Source organism: Zonotrichia leucophrys, chromosome 22 (assembly GCF_028769735.1).
Source record: "Zonotrichia leucophrys gambelii isolate GWCS_2022_RI chromosome 22, RI_Zleu_2.0, whole genome shotgun sequence".
In the NCBI taxonomy this organism is placed as follows: Eukaryota; Metazoa; Chordata; class Aves; order Passeriformes; family Passerellidae; genus Zonotrichia; species Zonotrichia leucophrys.
Genome location: NC_088191.1, coordinates 3,670,077 through 3,689,595, shown reverse-complemented (window position 1 = coordinate 3,689,595; position 19,519 = coordinate 3,670,077). Strand labels below are relative to the sequence as shown.

At 59.4% G+C, this 19,519-nt stretch overlaps 1 protein-coding gene across 1 annotated transcript; it reads right to left on the bottom strand.

Annotated features, from left to right (window-relative positions):
• Positions 1-246: 246 nt before the first annotated feature.
• LOC135456819 (actin filament-associated protein 1-like 2) lies at positions 247-17,954 on the bottom strand. Its single transcript, XM_064730932.1, has 17 exons — positions 17,282-17,954; positions 13,553-13,678; positions 12,572-12,646; positions 12,404-12,459; positions 11,815-11,914; positions 11,524-11,744; positions 10,359-10,538; positions 9,169-9,252; positions 7,753-7,837; positions 6,463-6,680; positions 5,694-5,818; positions 5,502-5,619; positions 5,280-5,388; positions 4,557-4,694; positions 2,618-2,775; positions 2,408-2,518; positions 247-667 (listed from the first exon to the last, which is right to left on the bottom strand). Exons 1-17 carry the CDS (start codon positions 17,295-17,297, stop codon positions 641-643), a joined length of 1,947 nt encoding a protein of 648 aa, XP_064587002.1. The 5' UTR covers positions 17,298-17,954; the 3' UTR covers positions 247-640.
• Between the last annotated feature and the right edge of the window lie 1,565 nt (positions 17,955-19,519).

Here is a 19,519-nt window from a genome sequence, read left to right as displayed (position 1 = left end):
TGTAAACTCCTTCACTGGGATGGACCCCATAAACCCCTTTAATAGGATGGGGATTGACCCCACAGATTCCCTCCCTGGAATCAGGACTGACCCCACAAACTCCTTCCCCAGGATGGAGCCCACACTCACCAGGATAAGGACAAGGGCACCCCCTCTTCCCAGCTCACCCTTTCCCATAAACCTCAAGTTTTACAACATTTATTTTTTAATTCTCTAAAAAAAAAAAATAATATAACATTTCTCCAATTCAAACCAAGCCCTGACAAGCACAGCTGTTGGAAAAGCACCCAGGGCCCAGCCCGGGTCCCGCTGACTGCAGGGAATGGAATCGGATCCCTCCCAAATAAATCTGGGTCCCCCGGGGTTTATCCACACCCATCCCTGGAAATTTGGGGTGTGGACAGAGCCAGCAGCTTCTGAAGTTGTGCACCCCAAAAAGGAGGTGGGGATGCAGCAGGGAGAGGCAGGAGAGCCCCAGGTGGGGAGCTGATATGTGTGCGTCGATATATCTGGATATAAAAATAGATGTGCGTAGTGGTAGCGTTGATATGGTGGGTAAAATTCAAATTCCAGGCTGATCCCAGGCTGGTCCTGCACGATCCACGCGCGGCCCGATGTTCTCTGGGAGACTCCGTGGTGCTCACATCGCAGATTTCATCTCCCATTCCTGGACAAATTAAATTTGGGGGGTCAATCCCTCATTTCCCTGTTGTGTAGGATCCCCTAAACCCTTCTGTCCTGGATTGCCAAGCAAATTGTGTTCTGTTTGCCATCTGCATGGCAGCTGGCTTTTGTTCAGTGGGCAGCTTTCCTTATCTCTTCCACACCTACTCCTCCCTTATCTGCTGATAAGAGGCCATTGAATGTCCCTGCATGGCTGATAAGAACTACAGCATCCCATTGGGAGATGTGAGCCCAGAGGGAGGAGCCAAGCATTCCTGCCTGGATATAATCTGGAGATTCTGGAACACCAGCCAAGCATTCCTGCCTGGATATAATCTGGGGATTCTGGAACATCAGCCAAGCATTCCTGCCTGGATATAATCTGGGGATTCTGGAGCACCAGCCAAGCATTCCTGCCTGGATATAATCTGGGGATTCTGGAACACCAGCCAAGCATTCCTGCCTGGATATAATCTGGGGATTCTGGAGCACCAGCCAAGCATTCCTGCCTGGATATAATCTGGGGATTCTGGAACACCAACCAAGCATTCCTACCTGGATATAATCTGGGGATTCTGGAGCACCAGCCAAGCATTCCTGCCTGGATATAATCTGGAGATTCTGGAACACCAGCCAAGCATTCCTGCCTGGATATAACCTGGGGATTCTGGAACACCAGCCAAGCATTCCTGCCTGGATATAATCTGGAGATTCTGGAACACCAGCCAAGCATTCCTGCCTGGATATAATCTGGGGATTCTGGAACACCAGCCAAGCATTCCTGCCTGGATATAATCTGGGGATTCTGGGACACCAGCCAAGCATTCCTACCTGGATATAATCTGGGGATTCTGGGATAACAGCACAGCTCTGCTCAGAGGGAGGAGCCAAGCATTCCTACCTGGATATAATCTTGAGTTTCTAGGAATAACAGCAGGGCTTTTCTCTGCTGGATTCCCCAGAGGAGCAGCAGCTGCCTCTGCCCCTGGATCTCCAGAGGAGACTCCACCCTTGTCCAGGATCCTGCTCCAGCAGAACCAGCCCTGGCACTGCAGGAGGGCTGAGCCACAATTCCAATGGCACTGCTGCCAACACCCTGACCCACAGGGTGTCAGGCTGGGTTCTGACTCTGGCAGGGTTGGTTTAGTTCACTGCATTGTTTATTTCATTTTATTTTTTATTTTCTTCCCTAATAAAGAACTGTTATTCCTGCTCCCATAGTTTTGCCTGCAAGTCCCTTAATTTAAAATTTATAATAATCCAGAGGGAGGGGGTGTCACAGACATCTTTTACGAAAAATCCTTTCCTTAGGATTTTTTATCCTGAAAAACTGAGAGGCCTCAGGAACAAAATGTAAGCAATGGTTATCTGCTGTGTGGAATGCAACAGGTGCATCTGTGATTGGTCTCATGGGGTTGTTTCTAATTTATGGCCAATCACAGTCAGCTGGCTCAGACAGAGAGTCCGTGATACAAGCTTTTGTTATTCATTCCTTCTTTTTCTATTCTTAGCCAGCCTTCTGATGAAATCCTTTCTTCTATTATTTTAGAATAGTTTTAATATAATATATATAATAACATAATAAATCAAGCCTTCTGAAACGTGGAGTCACATCCTCGTCTCTTCCCTCATCCTGTGAACATGGTCACAGATGGGGTTTTACATTTTCCATTTCAGGGGAGGCTCCTGCCTTCCTCAGCAGACACCTGCCTTTCCAAACCCAGACACCTGATCCAGAATTTACCTTTGTCTTCCTCATCACATTTCCCTTCCCCGCCACGACCGGGGACGGCGGCGGCCTCAGGGCGCTCTTGGCTGACGTGGTGCGCTTCAGCAGCGGCCTGAGGAACGATCCCTGAGGGAAAAACAACAGAAAAAGGGTGAGAGGTGCCCTCCAAACCTCACCAGCCCTGAAATTCAGGGAATCCTGTAATTCAAACCTCGGTGTCCCCACCTCGGAGCCAGCCGAGCCGGCGGTGGCAGCGATGTGACCCTTGAGGGACTTCCCGAGCGCCAGCAGGTTCATCTCGGAGCCGGCTCTCGGCCTGCCCTGCACGCCCCGCTCCAGCTGCCCCTGCTCCTGCTGCTCCAGCCTGGGAAAGGCTCTGTGCCCTGCAAGGACAGCGGGAGCACTGCCAGGGCCGGGCACCACAGCCCTGCCCGCTGCTCCGGCCAGGAGTGGGCAGTGCCCAGCCAGGAGTGAACAGTGTCTGACCCAGAGGGCACAGAATGGGCAGTGCCCAGCCAGGAGTGGCCACAGAGTGGGCAGTGCCGGACCAGGAGGGGGCACAGAGTGGGCAGCGCCTGACCCAGAATGGGCAGTGCTCAACCCAGAGTGGGCAGTGCCCAACCCCAGAATGGACAGTGCCCATACCAGAGTGGGCAGTGCCTGGCCAGGAGTGGGCAGTGCCCAGCCAGGAATGGGCAGTGCTCAACCCAGAGTGGGCAGTGACTGACCCCAGAATGGACAGTGCCCCTACCAGAGTGGGCAGTGCCTGGCCAGGAGTAGGCAGTGCCCAGGCAGGAGTGGGCAGTGCCCAACCCCAGAGTGGGCAGTGCCCAGCCCAGAGTGGCCACAGAGTGGGCAGTGCCCAACCCAGAGTGGCCACAAAGTGGGCATTGCCCGGCCCAGTGTGGCCCCAGAGTGGGCAGTGCCCGATCACAGAGTGGGCAGTGCCGGGCCAGGAGGGGGCACAGAGTGGGCAGCGCCTGACCCAGAATGGGCAGTGCTCAACCCAGAGTGGGCAGTGCCCAACCCCAGAATGGACAGTGCCCATACAGAGTGGGCAGTGCCTGGCCAGGAGTAGGAGCCAGCAGGAATGGGCATGCCGACCCAGAGTGGGCAGTGACTGACCCCAGAATGGACAGTGCCCATACCAGAGTGGGCAGTGCCTGGCCAGGAGTAGGCGTGCCCAGCCAGGAATGGGCAGTGCCCGACCCAGAGTGGGCAGTGACTGACCCCAGAATGGACAGTGCCCATACCAGAGTGGGCAGTGCCTTGGCCAGGAGTGGACAGCGCCTGACCACAGAGTGGGCAGTGCCCAACCCCAGAATGGGCACTTCCCAGCCCAGAGTGGGCAGTGCCTGGCCAGGAGTGGGCAGTGCCCAACCCCGAGTGGGCAGTGATTGACCCCAGAATGGACAGTGCCCAGCCCAGCGTGGGCAGTGCCTGGCCAGGAGTGGGCAGTGCCCAGGCAGGAGTGGACAGCGCCTGACCACAGAGTGGGCAGTGCCCAACCCCAGAATGGGCACTTCCCAGCCCAGAGTGGGCAGTGCCCGGCCAGGAGTGGGCAGTGCCCGACCCAGAGTGGGCAGTGCCAGGCCACAGTGGGCAGTGCCAGACAGGAATGGACAGCGCCTGACCCAGAGTGGGCAGTGCCAACCCAGAATGGGCACTTCCCATACAGACTGGGCAGTGCCTGCAGGAGTGGGCAGTGCCCGGCCAGGAGTGGGCAGTGCCCGACCCAGAATGCAGGGATGTGCTCTCTGTAGACAGAATTTTGTATTTGCTGGGAAATGCCCCAACAAAGGTGGAATGATGCATCTGACTCCATGTTCTCACTATTTTATGGGGACTTTACTTCAATCTTTTGGACAGCCAATGGGACAGAAGCTAAAAAGCCTCGCTTAAGCAATTTACTAGAAAAAGAAGAGAACAAAAGAACAAATGGTTTTTGTAGGGTGTTTTACCAGGAGCAAAAGCTTTTTGCCCTCAGCTCGGCTTTTCTCTGTAAAGAGCTTTGTTATTTTGCCTTCTATTAAAACTTTACTGTTTCTAACACTACTACAGAAGCCATCCAGCTGATTTTATGCTACTTTGGGTGTGAAATATTTCTCGGAGAGCTCATAAGACCTGTCTGGAAGAGATCCCCAGAGCCCCTGAGTGCTCCTACCGACGAGGACATCGAGCCCTTCCCGCGTCCCCCTCCTCTGGGGCAGGGTCCGGGTGTGCTGGGACTGGCACAGGTCCCGGCTCTGCACGCTGGGGCTGTCCTGGGGCAGCTGGGCACTGGCAGGCCTGGCACGGAGAGCTGGGCAGGGAGGGAAGAGGAGGAGTGGTCAGGAGGAAGGGCAGGGAGATGGCGGGGAGGGAGGGAAGAGGAGGAAGGGTCAAGAGGAAGAGAAAGGATGATCAGAAGGAAGAGAGGAGGAAGGAGGGTGAGGAGGAAGGGGAGAGAAAGGCTGATCAGGGGGAAGGGAAGGGAAGGGAAGGGAAGGGAAGGGAAGGGAAGGGAAGGGAAGGGAAGGGAAGGGAAGGGAAGGGAAGGGAAGGGAAGGGAAGGGAAGGGAGGGAAGAAGGGAAGGGAAGGGAAGGGAAGGGAAGGGAAGGGAAGGGAAGGGAAGGGAAGGGAAGGGAAGGAAGGGAAGGGAAGGGAAGGAAGGGAAGGGAAGGGAAGGGAAGGGAAGGGAAGGGAAGGGAAGGGAAGGGAAGGGAAGGGAAGGGAAGGGAAGGGAAGGGAAGGGGAGACAGAGCAAAGGAGGAACACTGGGGAGAAAGGCAAGAGAAAGGATGATCAGGAGGAAGGGAAGAGGAAGAACAGGGCAAGGACACAAAAATCCCATCTCCCATCCCAGCCCGTGGAGCCAGGGAAGGTGGGCACACCCCGCCCTCTCACCTGCCTGCCCGGGCCGGGCACCACCCAGGGCATTGCTGCTGGCACAGCTGGGCACGGCAGACGCGGCTCTCGGGCGCTGCCCCTGCGCTGCCCGGTCCAGGCTCTGCTGCTGCCGAAGGAAGGCCGGGAGAGACCCGTGGGTAAGGGGCTGGTGGGAGTGGGAGTGGATCCCCCCACGCTGAGGGGCAGGAATGGGGGGCACAGACCCCCGGCAGATGTTACCAGCTGCTGCAGCCGCTCCGCGTTGGAGTGGAGCTGTTTGGGGGTCTCAGCTGGTCCCTGCCCGGAGGGATCGTCCATGTAGGCGTTGGGGGTGGGCACCCGGCGCAGCAGCAGCCCCCTGAGGGCAGAGGGGTCGCGTTACCCCCGCACCCCGCCCGGAGCGGGAGGGCCGGGGGGTCCCCAGGTCCTTACCCGGCAGCGGGGCGGCTGCTCGGCCTGGGGGGTCTCGGCGGGGGCCCACCGCCCTTCTTTGGCTCCACTGCTCCCCTGGCCTGCAGGGTCTTCAGCCACGCTTCCCTTTCCTCGTCCGAACGGGCCTGGGGGGGCAGGGGCGGGGTTCAGGGGGCACCCCCAGGGCCAGGGGCGGGGGTTCTAGGGGTGCCCCCCAGGGCACGGTCTGGGCTCAGGGGGTGCCCGGCAGGTCTGGTCAGTTGCAAGGTGGTACCCACCAATGCAGGGGCATGGGGTCTGGGCTCAGGGGTGCCCCCGGGCAGGGTCTGGGTTCAAGGGGTACCCCAAAGGGAAGGGTCTGGGCTCAAGGGGTGCTCCCCGGCAGGGTCTGGGCTCAGGGGTGTCCGCCAGGGCAGGGTCTGGGCTCAGGGGTGCCCCCAGGCAGGATCTGGGCTTGGGGGGCGCCCCTGGACAGAGTCTGGGCTCAGGAGTTGTCCTCAGGGCAGGGTCTGGGTCAGGGGAGCCCACGGGCAGGATCTGGGCTCAGGGGGCACACCTGGATAGGGTCTGGGCTCATGGGTGCCCCCGGGCAGGGTCTGGGCTCATAGGGTACCCCAAAGGGCAGGGTCTGGGCTCATGGGTGCCCCAGGGCAGGGTCTGGCTCATGGGTCCCCCAGGAAGGGTCTGGGCTCATGGGTGCCCCCGGGCAGGGTCTGGGCTCATGGGTGCCCCCCTAGACAGGGCGCAGGTGCCCCCCGGGAGTGACAGAGGCTACCCTGGTGTCCCTCACCTGCAGCAGGGCGAGCTCCCGGCCGCGCTGGGCGATTCGGATCCGGAGGTTCTGGGGGGACCCGGCGGCCGCCCCGGGGGTCACCTCGCAGCCGTCCAGGCGCAGGGCGCACACGGGGCGCTGGGCGCTGCCGGGCTCCGGGAACATGCGCAGGGCTCCGTGCCGGACCGCGCACCACAGGCCCTGCCAGCGGCCCCGCAGCCGCACGGCCAGGAACCCTGCGGGCCCCCCGGTCAGCGAGACCCCCAAACCCCGGAACCTCGCACCCTCCCCCGGGGGCATCATCCCCCAAACCCCGGCCCTTTGCAGCCCCCTGGGGACATTCGGGCACCCCCCGGCCCCTCGCAGCCCCCCCGAACCCCGGCCCCTCGTAACCCTGGTCAGCGGCACCCCCAAATCCCGGCTGTCTGCAGCCCCTACCGGGAGAGGCACCCCCCGAACCCCAGCCCCTCACAGGCACCCCCAGAACCCCGGCCCTTTACAACCCCCATGGGGCAGCACCCCCAAACCCCGGCCCCTCGCAGCCCCCCCGAGGGCGAACCCCCAAACCCGGCCCCTCGCAGCCCCCCCAAGGGCAGCACCCCCAAATCCCGGCCCCTCTAACAAGGCCACCCCCAAACCCGGCCCCTCGCAGCCCCCCTCAGGGCGGAACCCCCAAACCCGGCCCCTCGCAGCCCCCCCCAAGGGCAGCACCCCCAAACCCCGGCCCCTCGCAGCCCCCCCACACCCCAACCCGCTGCAGCCCCCCAGCAACCCCCAAACCCCGGCCCCTCGCAGCCCCCCCCCGAGGGCGGAACCCCCAAACCCCCGCCTTTTGCAGCCCCCACTGGGGGACAGCACCCCCCGAACCCCACTCGCCAATTTCGAAAGCTGATCCTCTCTAATATCATCCTAACCATTAAAAAGCTATGAACCAGCATTAGGCTTTTAAGCTAAATAAAGAGGGTTTTCCCCTTCATTAATGATTTGCCTCAACTAAACCCCAGCCCCCGATTTTTTATCATGCTCGCGTCATGACTCACTTTCTCTTTAATTATCCGACCCAAACTTCTGTCATTCATATCAATAAATCCCCCCTCTAGCAAACCACCCATCGCTCCAAGCTCTACCCCCTGAATCTGCCCATGAACTGAAGCTTCTTTGGCCAATTTTCAAGCCCATCGCTCCTAGGAATCCCACTAATCCTCACCTCAATAATGTTCCCAGCTCTCCTATTACCATCCCTGGACAATCGATGAATTACCAACCCCTCGCAGCCCCCCCAAACCCCGGCCCTTTTGCAGCCCCCACCTCCTTTGGCGTCCTCTCCGTGCCGCGGGCTGCGTGCAGGGCTCTGCCGGCAGCCATTCTCATCCTCCTCTTCCTCCTTGCCGAGCTGGGGTGCGGCAGGATGAGAACCCAGCTCGGTGCGGTCTCAGCCCCCTGCACACCGACCCTCACCCCAAAAGGAGCCCGGAATTTGGGGTTGGGGTGCATTCCTGACCCTGACCCCAAAAGGAGCATGGGATTTGGGGTCGGAGTGTATTCCTGACCCTGACCCCCTCCCAAAAGGAGCACAGGATTTGGGGTTGGGGTGTATTCCTGACCCTGACCCCCTCCCCAAAAGGAGCACAGGATATGGGGTTGGGGTGTGTTCCTGACCCCCTCCCCAAAAGGAGTGTGGGATTTGGGGTCGGGGTGTATTCCTGACCCTGACCCCCTCCCCAGAAGGAGCCCAGATATGGGTTTGGGGTGTGTTCCTGAGCCCTGACCCAAAAGGAACGTGGGATGAGGGGTTGGAGTGTATTCCTGACCCCCTCCCCAAAAAGAGTGTAGGATTTGGGGTCGGAGTGCATTCCTGACCCTGACCCCCTCCCCAAAAGGAGCACAGATTTGGGGTTGGGGGTGTGTTCCTACCCCCTGACCCAAAAGGAACATGGGATGAGGGGTTGGGGTGTATTCCTGGCCCCCTCCCCAAAAGGAGCAGTGAGGGGTTGGGGTGTATTCCTGACCCCTCCCAAAAGGAGACAAGGATAAGAGGTTGGGGTGTGTTCCTGACCCCCTCCCCAAAAGGAGCACAGATATGGGGTTGGGGTGTATTCCTAAGCCCTGCCCCAAAAGGAGCACAGGATATGGGGTTGGGGTGTATTCCTGACCCCCTCCCCAAAAGGAGCCCAGGATTTGGGGTTGGGGTGTATTCCTGACCCTGACCCCCTCCCCAAAAGGAGCCCAGATATGGGGTTGGGGTGTATTCCTGACCCCCTCCCCAAAAGGAGACAAGGATAAGGCGTTGGGGTGTATTCCTGAGCCCTGACCCCAAAAGGAGACCAGGATAAGAGGTTGGGGTGCATTCCTGACCCCCTCCCCAAAAGGAGCCCAGGATTTGGGGTTGGGGTGTATTCCTGACCCCCTCCCCAAAAGGAGCACAGGATTTGGGGTTGGGGTGTATTCCTGACCCCCTCCCCAAAAGGAGCACAGGATAAGGGGTTGGGGTGCATTCCTGACCCCCTCCCCAAAAGGAGCACAGATAAGGGGTTGGGGTGTATTCCTGACCCTGACCCCAAAAGGAGCACAGGATTTGGGGTTGGGGTGTATTCCTGGCCCCCTCCCCAAAAGGAGCATGGGATAAAGGATTGGGGAGCATTCCTGACCCCCTCCCCAAAAGGAGCCCAGGATTTGGGGTCGGGGTCCTGCGCCATTCCCGGGTTTCCTGGGGGACAAACTCACCCTGCTGAGCCTCGAGGAAGGTGACGCAGGGACGCTGAGCGCCGCCAGCCCGCTCGGGGCGTCGCTGCTCACCTCCTCGATCACCTGCCGAGGGAAACGGGCAGCGCTGCACCCCAAAACGCTCCTCACAGCCCCGAGAAGGGAATGGGGACACACCCCGGGAGCACCACACCCCCATTTCCCCTGGGGGAATCCACAAAATCAGAGGGTTTTGGGAAAGCTGCAAAAGGCAGGCTTCAGAGGCGGCAGAACTGTGATAAGAGTTAAGCAGCAGCCATGAGATTGGTCAGCAGAAAAATGATGTAAAATGTAGAAAAGCAAGGACAAATAGAACAATGGTCTGTGTATTAACACTTGGCTAGAATAACTCCCTAAGCTACAGAAAAGTTTATCTAGAGAGATATTAGGAAGTTCTAAGCTTAATAATGGAGCTCTGTGTGTTGTGTTTTAAGGCTTACAAGTAAGTATTGTATTTGAAATAAGCAAGCATTGTTTTAACCAAAGGTACCTGTGCTTATAGTGGCTGGATAGAACTACTGTCAATGTGCTTTTGCTTTGTGTCATCGGTCAAAAAACTTATAAAGTGAGTTGTAACATTAAATTCTGGGTCTGCTGGCTGGGATGTGAGCTGCTGGCATCTTCCCATTGTCATAATCATGGAATGAGGCTGATGCTGGAAAATAAAACAGCTCAAGGCTCGTTCCCAGCAGTCCTGTCCCGTTTGTGATTTGTACACAGTGTGAGTGTTCACAGGGGTTTTCTGACTGGGGAGGAGATGGGGATCTGACTCCATGTTTCAGAAGGCTTGATTTATCATTTTATGATATATATTACATTAAAACTATACTAAAAGAATAGAAGACAAGGTTTCATCAGATGGCTGGCTAAGAATAGAAAAAGAAAGAATGATCACAAAGGTTTGTGGCTTGGCTCTCTGTCTAAGCTAGCTGGGCTGTAATTGGCCATTAATTACAAACATCTAACATGGGCTAATCAAAGATCCACCTGTTGCATTCCACAGCAGCAGATAACCATTGCTTACATTTTGCTCCTGAGGCCTCTCAGCTTCTCAGGAGGAAAAAATCTTAAGGAAAAGATTTTCTATAAAAGATGTCTGTGACATACACAGCCCCCAGCCAGCGGCATCCCCCTGCCCACCCCGCTCCTGCCCGGCTGCAACACCTCCAAACCTTCCTCCAGTCCTCGGCCTGCTGCCGGCTCTGGAAGCCGATGACCAGCACCTCTCCTGCTGTCCCTGTCACCTTCAGGGCGTGCGGCATCTTCTTGCCCCGCTGCTCCTTGGCGGTGACGCGGCAGCCGCGCAGGTCCAGCTCCAGCACAGGCTGCAGGTCAGCGGCGCACCTGAAACACTGCGGGGGCACAGAGGGGTCAGGGGGGCTCGGAGGGGGCACAGAGACCCCTCCCCATCTGTAGGAGTGTCAGGGGGTGGGATGGTCTGGATGGATGGAGATGAGAGATCTCTGAAGGCAGGTGGTGGAATTTGGGGTTTATTGCAAAGGGCCCTGCTGGGAGCTGCCAGGCACAGCTCAGAGCAGGCCAGAAAGAGAGAAAGAGAGGTAAAGAGAGTGGTAAACACAATGAGAGAGTGAGGTTCCCATTACAATACAATAAATCTTCTTCTGGTCGTGGAATTTGGGGTTATTGCAAAGGGCCTGGGTGCAGGGGCCTTGTTTGGAGCTGCAGCCACAGCTCAGAGCAGGCCTGAGAGAGGAGAGGGGGAGAGAGGATGAGAGGGGAAGAGAGTAAGGGAGGTAAGAGAGTAAAAGGGGTACCAGGGAGAAGTTCCCGTTCCAATACAATAAATCTTCTTCTGTGTTGAATATTCTGATTCTCACTAACCAATCCAGTACAAGATACAAATCCTACAGCATTTCCATACAGCCTATAAGAATCATTACATTACCATCCTGTGTTACATTTTAAACCCTAAAAACTCCTCTTTGGGCCCTTCTGCCAAGCTGTAGGGGCTGCTCTGACCCTTGGGCCTGTCTGCAAGCAGAGGGTGTTGTTCCATCAAAAGGGGATCACCTTCAGCCAGCCACACCATTGTTTTCCAGTTGTTCAGTAACTGAGGGATCTCAAAGCTTGCTTTCATTTCCATCTCGCTTATAGTTTCCATATTCTCAAAATCATATTTATAGGGCATTCCTTTTCATCTTCCCCAACACTCCACCTGTCTGTCTGTGCGTCTGTCAATCCTGGTTCACCTAAACTTGCTTTCATTTCAATCTCGCTTATAATTTCCATATTCTCAAAATATTTTGCCAGACAATCATATTGATTAGGCTTTCCTGTTCCATCTCCCCCCTCCACGCCTTCCTCCACCCTCCTCACCAGCAGCACGTGCTCCCTGACGATGAAGAGCTGCTTTGCCCACTGTCCCAGCCAGCGCTTCCTCCAGAGGAACCCGCAGAGCTGCGGCTCGGGGCGCCCGGGGGGCTCGGCCTCGCTGCTGGAGCGCAGGTAATGAGCCCGGTCCTTCACCCCCCCCTCCTCCTCCTCCTCTTCCTCCTCTCCGTACGACTCGTAGTGGCTGCTGTCGCTGTCGCCGCCGCCTGGGAGCGGGGATGGGGTCAGGGATGGGTGGGTGGGGGGCGCTGGGGAGGGGGCGCGGGGGGATCTCACCGGTGCTGCCGTGCCCGGGGGGTTCGGTGTCCTCGTAGGAGTCATCGGTTGGAGGGGCTGGGGGGTTCGGGGGTCTCGGGGGGGCGCCAGGCTCCTTGTTCTGGGGGTACAGGGGGGTTCCAGATGTGCTGCCTTCCCCCGGGGAACCTCACAGGGTCCGGAGGCAGGTGGGCACCAAAAAACCTTCTGGTCTGGTTGGACCCTCGCTGCCAGCAAGGTTGGCCAGCGGTGCCATCCCGGGCATGGAATGGGCCCCTCTCTCCCAGCCTCTGAGCCCTCCAGCTCCTGCTGCCCACCCTGAGCCCCTGAGCCCCTCAGTATCCCCTCTCCCACCCTATTGAGCCCCCTCAGTGCTCCTCTCCCACCCCCTGAGCCCCCCAAACCCCTCAGTGCCCACCTGAGCCCCCCAAGGCCCTTGGTACCCCCTCTCTCACACCCTGATCCCCCCAGATCCCACTGCCCACTCTGCCACCCTCTGATCCCCCCAGCCCCTTGCTGCCCCCCCTGAGCCCCTCCAGCCCCTCTCTGCCCCTTTTCCCACCCCTCTGAGCCCCCCTGATGCCCCCCAGCCCCTCATTTCCCTTCTCACCGCTCCGTGTGGGCCCGGCTGGGCTCTGCCTCCCTCTGCATCTGCGCTCCCGGAGCCTGCGGGGAAAAGCAGCTCCGTGCTGGGGTGCTGAGGGGTGCTGGGGGGTGCTGAGGGGTCGGGGACGCCCAAAACACACGTGGAGGAGGAAATTGGGTTGGTGGGACTCACCCGGGCTGGCCTGGCCCTGCGGGGGCCCTGGGGAGGGCGAGAGGCAGCGCATGATCATGTACTCGGCATCCTCTGCTGCAAGGGGGCAAGGCCAAGGGAGAGTCATGGACCTCCCACTGGTCCTGAACGCGTCCATACTCCTAACCCTAATAACCCTCTCCGCCCCATCCTTGTGGGAGTGTCAGGGGTAGGATGGTGGGGATGAATGGAGAAGAGAGATCTCTGCAGCCAGGGCTTGGAATTTGGATTTATTGCAAAGGGCGCTGCTGGGAGCTGCCAGGCACAGCTCAGAGCAGGCCCAAGAGAGAGAAAGAGAGGTAAAGAGAGTGCTAAAGAGGATGAGAGATAGAGGTTCCCATTACAATACAATAAATCTACTTCTGGTTCTGGAATTTGGGGTTTATTGCACAGGGCCTGGGTGCAGGGGCCTTGTTTGGAGCTGCAGCCACAGCTCAGAGCAGGCCTCAAAGGGGGAGAAAGGTGAAGAGAGAGATAAAGAGGATGAGAGGGAGAGATTCCCATTACAATACAATAAATCTTCTTCTGGGCTTGAAACTTGGGGTTTATTGCAAAGGGCCAGGGTGCATGTGAGGGCCTTGTTTGGAGCTGCAGCCACAGCTCAGAGCAGGCCCCAAAGAGGGAGAGAGAGATAAAGAGAGAGAAGGCAGGAGTGTGGTAAAGAGAGAATGAGAGAGTAAAAGAGAGGATCAGAGGGCAAGGTTCCTGTTACAATACAATAAATCTTCTTCTGGTCATGGAATTTGGGGGTTATTGCAAAGGGCCTGGGTGCAGGGCCCTGCTGGGAGCTGCCAGGCACAGCTCAGAGCAGGCCTGAGAGAGGAGAGGGGAAGAGAGTAAAAGGGGTAAGACAGCAAAGTTCCCGTTACAACACAATAAATCTTCTTCTGCGTTGAATATTCTGATTCTCACTAACCAATCCAGTACAAAACCTTTCACCCCCAGCCCCAGCCCCTCACTCACCCGGGCCCTGCAGCCGCCCCAGCAGCTCCCACACCGATTTTTTCTTGGCCCGAGCGGCAGCGCTGAGGCTCTCGCGGTCCAGGAGGAGCAGGAAGGAGCGCAGGTCTGACAGCAGCTTGTCCAGGTCTGCAGGGGACAGGGACAGGGACAGTGACAGAGATGTGACACCGCATCCCGGAGCACCGTGTGGGCATGGGTGCCCAGCCCTGGCACCTGCACTGGGCACGGCTAGGGGGGTCCTCAATGCTATGGAGGGGCCCCCGATATCATGGGGTGCCCCCGTGTCATGGGGGTGTCCCTGATGCCATGGCTGTGTCCCTGATGTCATGAGGGATCCCCGATGTCGTGGGAGGCCTCGATGCCATGGGACGTCCCCGATGTCATGGGGTGCCCCTGTGTCATGGGGGTGTCCCTGATGCCATGGAGGGTCCCCGATTCCATGGGGGTGTCCCCAAAGCCTTGGGGGTGTCCCTTGTGCCATGAGGGGTCTCCAATTCCTTGGGGGTGTCCCCAGTGCCATAGGGGGTCCCTGATGCTGTGGGGTGTCTCCAATGCCATGGGGGTGTCCCTGATGCCCTGGGAGTGTCCCCAATGCCATAGGAGGTCCCTGATGCCATGGGGGTGTCCCGATGCCAAAGGGTGTCCCTGATGCCATAGGGGGACCCCAATATTGTGGGGGGACCATGATGCTGTGGAGATGTCCCCAATGCCATGAAGGGTCCCCAATGCCATGGGGGTGTCCCCAGTGCCATGGAGGGATAGTGATGCCATGGGGGGACCCCAACGCCTTGGGATGTCCCCGATGCTGTGAGGCGTCCCTGATGCCATGGGGTGGCCCCGATGCCACGGAGGGTCCTCGATGCCATGGAGGGTCCTCAATGCCATGGGGTGGCCCCCATGCCGTGAGGGGTCCCCGATGCCATAGGAGGATCCTGATGCTATGGGGGGGGTCCCTGATGCCATGGGAGGTTCCCAATATCATCGGGTGTCTCCCGATGTCATGGGGGTTCCCTGCTGCCGTGGGGGTGTCCCAAATACCATGGGGGTGTCCCCGATGCCATAGGGTGTCCTTGATGCCTTGGGGTGTCCCCAATGCCATGAGGTGTCCCCGATTCCATGGAGGGTCCCCGATTCCATGGAGGGTCCCCGATGCCATGGGGATGTCCCCGATGCCATGGGGGTGTTCCCGATTCCATGGAGGGTCCCCGATGCCATGGGGTGTCCCCAATGCCATGGGGGTGTCCCCGATGCCATGGGGGTGTCCCCGATGCCATGGGGGTGTCCCCGATGCCATGGGGATGTTCCTGATTCCATGGAGGGACCCCGATTCCATGGAGGGTCCCCGATGCCATGGGGGTGTCCCCGATGCCATGGAGGGACCCCGATTCCATGGAGGGTCCCCGATGCCATGGGGATGTCCCCGATGCCAGGGGATGTCCCCGATGCCATGGCGGGTACGTGCCCACTCCCACCAGCCCTGCCCTTCTGTGGCACCTGCCCCGGGCGGGCACAATCCGGCCATTGAGGAGTGCGGGGGCACCGGGGGAGGATGAGGAGGGGGCCCTGGGGGGATGAAGGCTCCTCTGTCGCGCTGACAGAGCCGGTTTGTTCCCGGTTTGTTCCCGGTTGCTGCTGCACGTGCAGAGGAGGAGGAGGAGGAGGAGGAGGAGGATGAGGAGCCCTGGCAGGCTGGAGCAGCTGATGAAGGCTGAAATGCCGAGGGCACAGACAGGGATGAATCCCAAATTTCTCCGGGGACGAATCCCAAATTTCTCTGGGTTAGCAGGGATGAATCCCAAATTTCTCTGGATTAACAGGGATGAATCCCAGATTTCTTCAGGTTAATGGGGACGAATCCCAAATTTCTCTGGGATAACAGAGACAAATCCCAAATTTCTCCAGATGAACAGGGACGAATCCCAAATTTCTCTGGGTTAACAGGGATGAATCCCAAATTTCTCTGGGTTAACAGGGATGAATCCCAAATTTCTTCAGGTTAACGGGGATGAATCCCAAATTTCTCTTGGTTAACGGGGATGAATCCCAAATTTCTTCATGTTAATGGGGATGAATCCCAAATTTCTCTGGGTTAACAGGGATGAATCCCAAATTTCTCTGGGTTAACGGGGATGAATCCCAAATTTCTTCATGTTAATGGGGATGAATCCCAAATTTCTCCAGGGATGAATCCCAAATTTCTTCATGTTAATGGGGATGAATCCCAAATTTCCCTGGGTTAACTGGGATGAATCCCAAATTTCTCTGGGTTAACAGGGATGAATCCCAAATTTCTCTTGGTTAACGGGGATGAATCCCAAATTTCTTCATGTTAATGGGGATGAATCCCAAATTTCTTTAGGTTAATGGGAATGAATCTCAGATTTCTCCAGGGATGAATCCCAAATTTCTCCTGGTTAACGGGGATGTGGTGCACCCCAAAAAGGCGGTGGCACCCCCTGGGTGAGGCAGAGGAAGGAGCCCCCCTTCCACGCTGTCCCAGGGTGGGTGAAGCCCCCTCCCCACCCCGGAGCTGCTGGCACGGGGGTCCCCCCGTCCCCTCCGCGCATCCCCGGCCGCGGAGCCCACACCCAGCCCGAGGGGAGAGGAAACATCTGGCAGCGCTGAGTCCGGGCCGAGCAACGCCGGAGCGGGGCCCAAACATCTGGATTTCCCTGGAAACCGGGGCAGGGACGGGGGGGAAGCGCTCCCAGCGGGGAAAGCGGCGGGGGCTGGGGCAGGGCCGGGCTGGAGGGACCTGCGGGGCACACGGGGACTGTCCCCCCCTGGCCAGCGCGCCTGGCTCGTCCTCTCCCTCCCTCCCTTCGTGCTCTCCTCCGCCCAGGCCGAATTCCTCGGCAATGACATCTCCGTCCTCTCTCTCACCCTTCTGCCCTCGCTGCGCCCCCCCCGCGCTGCCCCCCGGCCGCTGGGGCAGCGATCCGTGCCCAGCCGTGCCCAGCCGTGCCCGCAGCCCGTGCAGGGGCTGCCCTGAGCGCTGGCCCGGTGCCCGCTGCCCGCTGCCGTGCCAAGGGAAAGCGGCCGGGATGGAAAACATCTGCGGGGCGGGAGGAAAACGCCCCCCAAACACACACAGAGCGTCTCCTAGCAAAGCTCTAGCAGCACGGTGCCTTCCTCATCATCCTCATCCTCGCGGCCCCGGGGAGGATGCCATGGGAACGGCGGTGCCCGGGTGATGCCAGCGCGATTCGGGGCAGCCTTTTGGGGTTTTATCCGGGGGGCTGCGGGGGTGACCCGGGGGTGGCTCGGGCCCAGCGCGGGATGACTCAGAGGAGGCTGCGGGAGCCGCTCGCGGCCACAGCGTGACTCGTCATGTGCGGAGGCTCCGGGCCACGGCTGCAGGGTGGGGACGCTCCCCCCGCGGCTGCTGCGCCCCCGAACTGCCCCTGGGAGGGCGCTGGAAGGGGCGCTGTGGCCCCCCTACGCTGCCATGGCACCCCAGTGTCGGGGGGGACACGCCATTCTCAGGGGGACACCCCAATGTCAGGGGGACACCTCAATCCCTCCTTCCCCCCCAGCTCCGACCCCTTTTCCCCCCGCGCCTCCCACCCCCTCCATTTCACCCCCTCCTCTATTCCCGAACCCCCTTTTCCCTTCCCTGCCCTCGCGGGCACCCCCTCAGCCTCCCCCAGGGCTGAACCCCCTTTTCCCCCCGGGTTTGGGTTGGTGCCCCCCGGCCTCGCATCCCTTTGGAGCCCCCCCACCCCGTACCTCGCTGCCGGGACATGGTGCGGGAGCGGTCACATCGCGCCGGGACCGGGATTGGGACCGGGATTGGGATCCGAACCGGGATGGGGATCCGAACCGGGACTGGGATCCGGAACCGGGACTGGGATCCGGAACCGGGATCGGGGTGGGGATGGGGATCGGGATGGGGACCGGGATCGGGACTGGGATCCGGAACCGGGATGGGGACCGGGATTGGGATGGAAATCGGGATCAGGACAGGGACCAGGATGGGGATCGGGATTAGGACAGGGATCGGGACCAGGATCAGGATCGGGTTCGGGATCTGGACCGGGACTAGGACTGAGATGGGGATCGGGACCGGGTTCAGGACAGGCACCGGGATCGATATCGGGATCGGTACCGTAACCTAAATCAGGATCGGGATTGGGGCAGGGATCAGGATCGGGATCCAGACGGGGAACGGGATCGGGATCAGGACCGGGATGGGGATCAGGATGGGGATCGGGATCGAGACCGGGACCGAGATCGGTACCGGAACCGAAACCAGGATCGGGACAGGGATCGGGATTAGGATGGGGATCGGGAGTGGGACGGGGATCGGTACCGGGATGGGCACCGGGACCGGGCCCGCGCTGTCCCGGCCCGGCTCGGCTCGCACACGCCCTGCGGGCCCCCAGCGCAGCCCGGCCGGGGCGGGAGGAAGGCGGGGAAGGCTCCGCGTCCTCCTCGGAGCAGCACCGCCATCTGCAGGGACCCGGCCGCCGCCCGGGGGGATTTTTGGACAAGGGGGAAGAAAAGTTGCGGAGCCGGGCTGGATAAAGCCATTTCACCTTTAATTGTAAGCAAAAAATCACTCTCACGCGGATTCTCCGACACCAGCAAATAAAATAAACTCTAACAAAAACAGAGAAAGTGAATCACTGTAGTCCAGTCCGAAAACAACCCATATTTATATATATATTTATAGATATGTCGTTTGTAGCAGTGAAAGGCAAGTATGGGCCAGTGAATTCCCGATAAATTACATTCTTTACATCCCAACAAGGTCTAGCGGCTGGAAAGTGGCTGGAAACAAAAACCGGGGAGCGTGGAGGGGTCGGGGGGTGCGGGGAGAGAGGGGTCCTGCCCAAAACGTGTGCCTGGAGAGGGGAAGGGGAAGGGAAGGTGCTGCCCGGTGCCGAGCCTTGTCCGGGAGGGGACAGGGACAGTGGCCAGCCCTGGAGAGCGGGCACGGTGCCCATCGAGCCGTGCCCTGCTCCAGTCCATCCGTGCCGGTTCGGTGGCCAAATTATCACTCCAGCGCCCTCCTGTGCCCTCCGGATCATTGCCCCAGTGTCCTCCTGTGCCCCCCAAATCATCACTCCAACGGCCTCCAAATAATCGTCCCAGTGCCCCCCAAATCATCACCTCAGTGCCCCCCAAACCATCACCCCAGTGCTCTCCTGTGCCCCCCAAATCATCGCCCCAGTGCTCTCCTGTGCCCCCCAAATCATTGCCCCAGTGCCCCCCAAATCATCGCTCCTGTGCCCCCCAAATCATCACCCCAGTGCTCTCCAAATCATCACTCCAGTGCTCTCCTGTGCCCCCCAAATCATCACCCCCTGCATCCTCCCCACCCACAGCTGGGCACCCCGGGGTGCCCCCCCTGCCCCTCTGCCCAGCCCGGAGCTGGGGGGGTTGGCAGTGTGTCCTTGGGGTCCCCTCTGCAGCTCCTGGCACAGGGGGGACCGGGGGGGACAGAGCTGGGGCGCTGCAGGGTTTGGGGGTTACGCTGGGATTTTGGGCCTGGCTTTGCTGGGAGAACATCGGTCTGGCAGTGTGGGCTCGTCCCAAGCCTCGGGGTGGGCACAGGGGCACCTTGGGGGGCACTTGGGGGGCACCTCGGGGTGGGAGATGGGGGCAGCAAACATCCCCAGCACCGCCTCAGTGGAGCCAGGGGGCTGAAAGCAGAGCCAGGCACATTCCGGGGGAGGAAAAGGGGGGCACAAAGCCCAGAGACCCCCTCAGCCGAACCGTGCCCACCGTGGGGCAGGGGCTGCAGGTTCGATCTCCCCCAGCCCCTTCCCCCTGTGCCAGGCAGGTTGGAGCCCCCCAATCCCTTGTGCCAGGCAGGATCGAGCCCCCCAAACCCCATCTCCCCGTGCCAGGCAGGTTCGATGCCCCCATCTCCATCTCCCCGTGCCAGGCAGGTTCGATGCCCCATCTCCTGTGCCAGGCAGGTTGGTGCCCCTCCAGCCCCATCCATGCCAGGCAGGTTCG

Coding starts and splice junctions, on each gene's coding strand:
- LOC135456819 (XM_064730932.1), bottom strand. Junction 12,647..13,552: donor GGGGCGGCTGCAGGGCCCGG/GTGAGTGAGGGG, acceptor GCCCCCTTGCAG/CAGAGGATGCCGAGTACATG. Junction 12,460..12,571: donor GCAGGGCCAGGCCAGCCCGG/GTGAGTCCCACC, acceptor TTTTCCCCGCAG/GCTCCGGGAGCGCAGATGCA.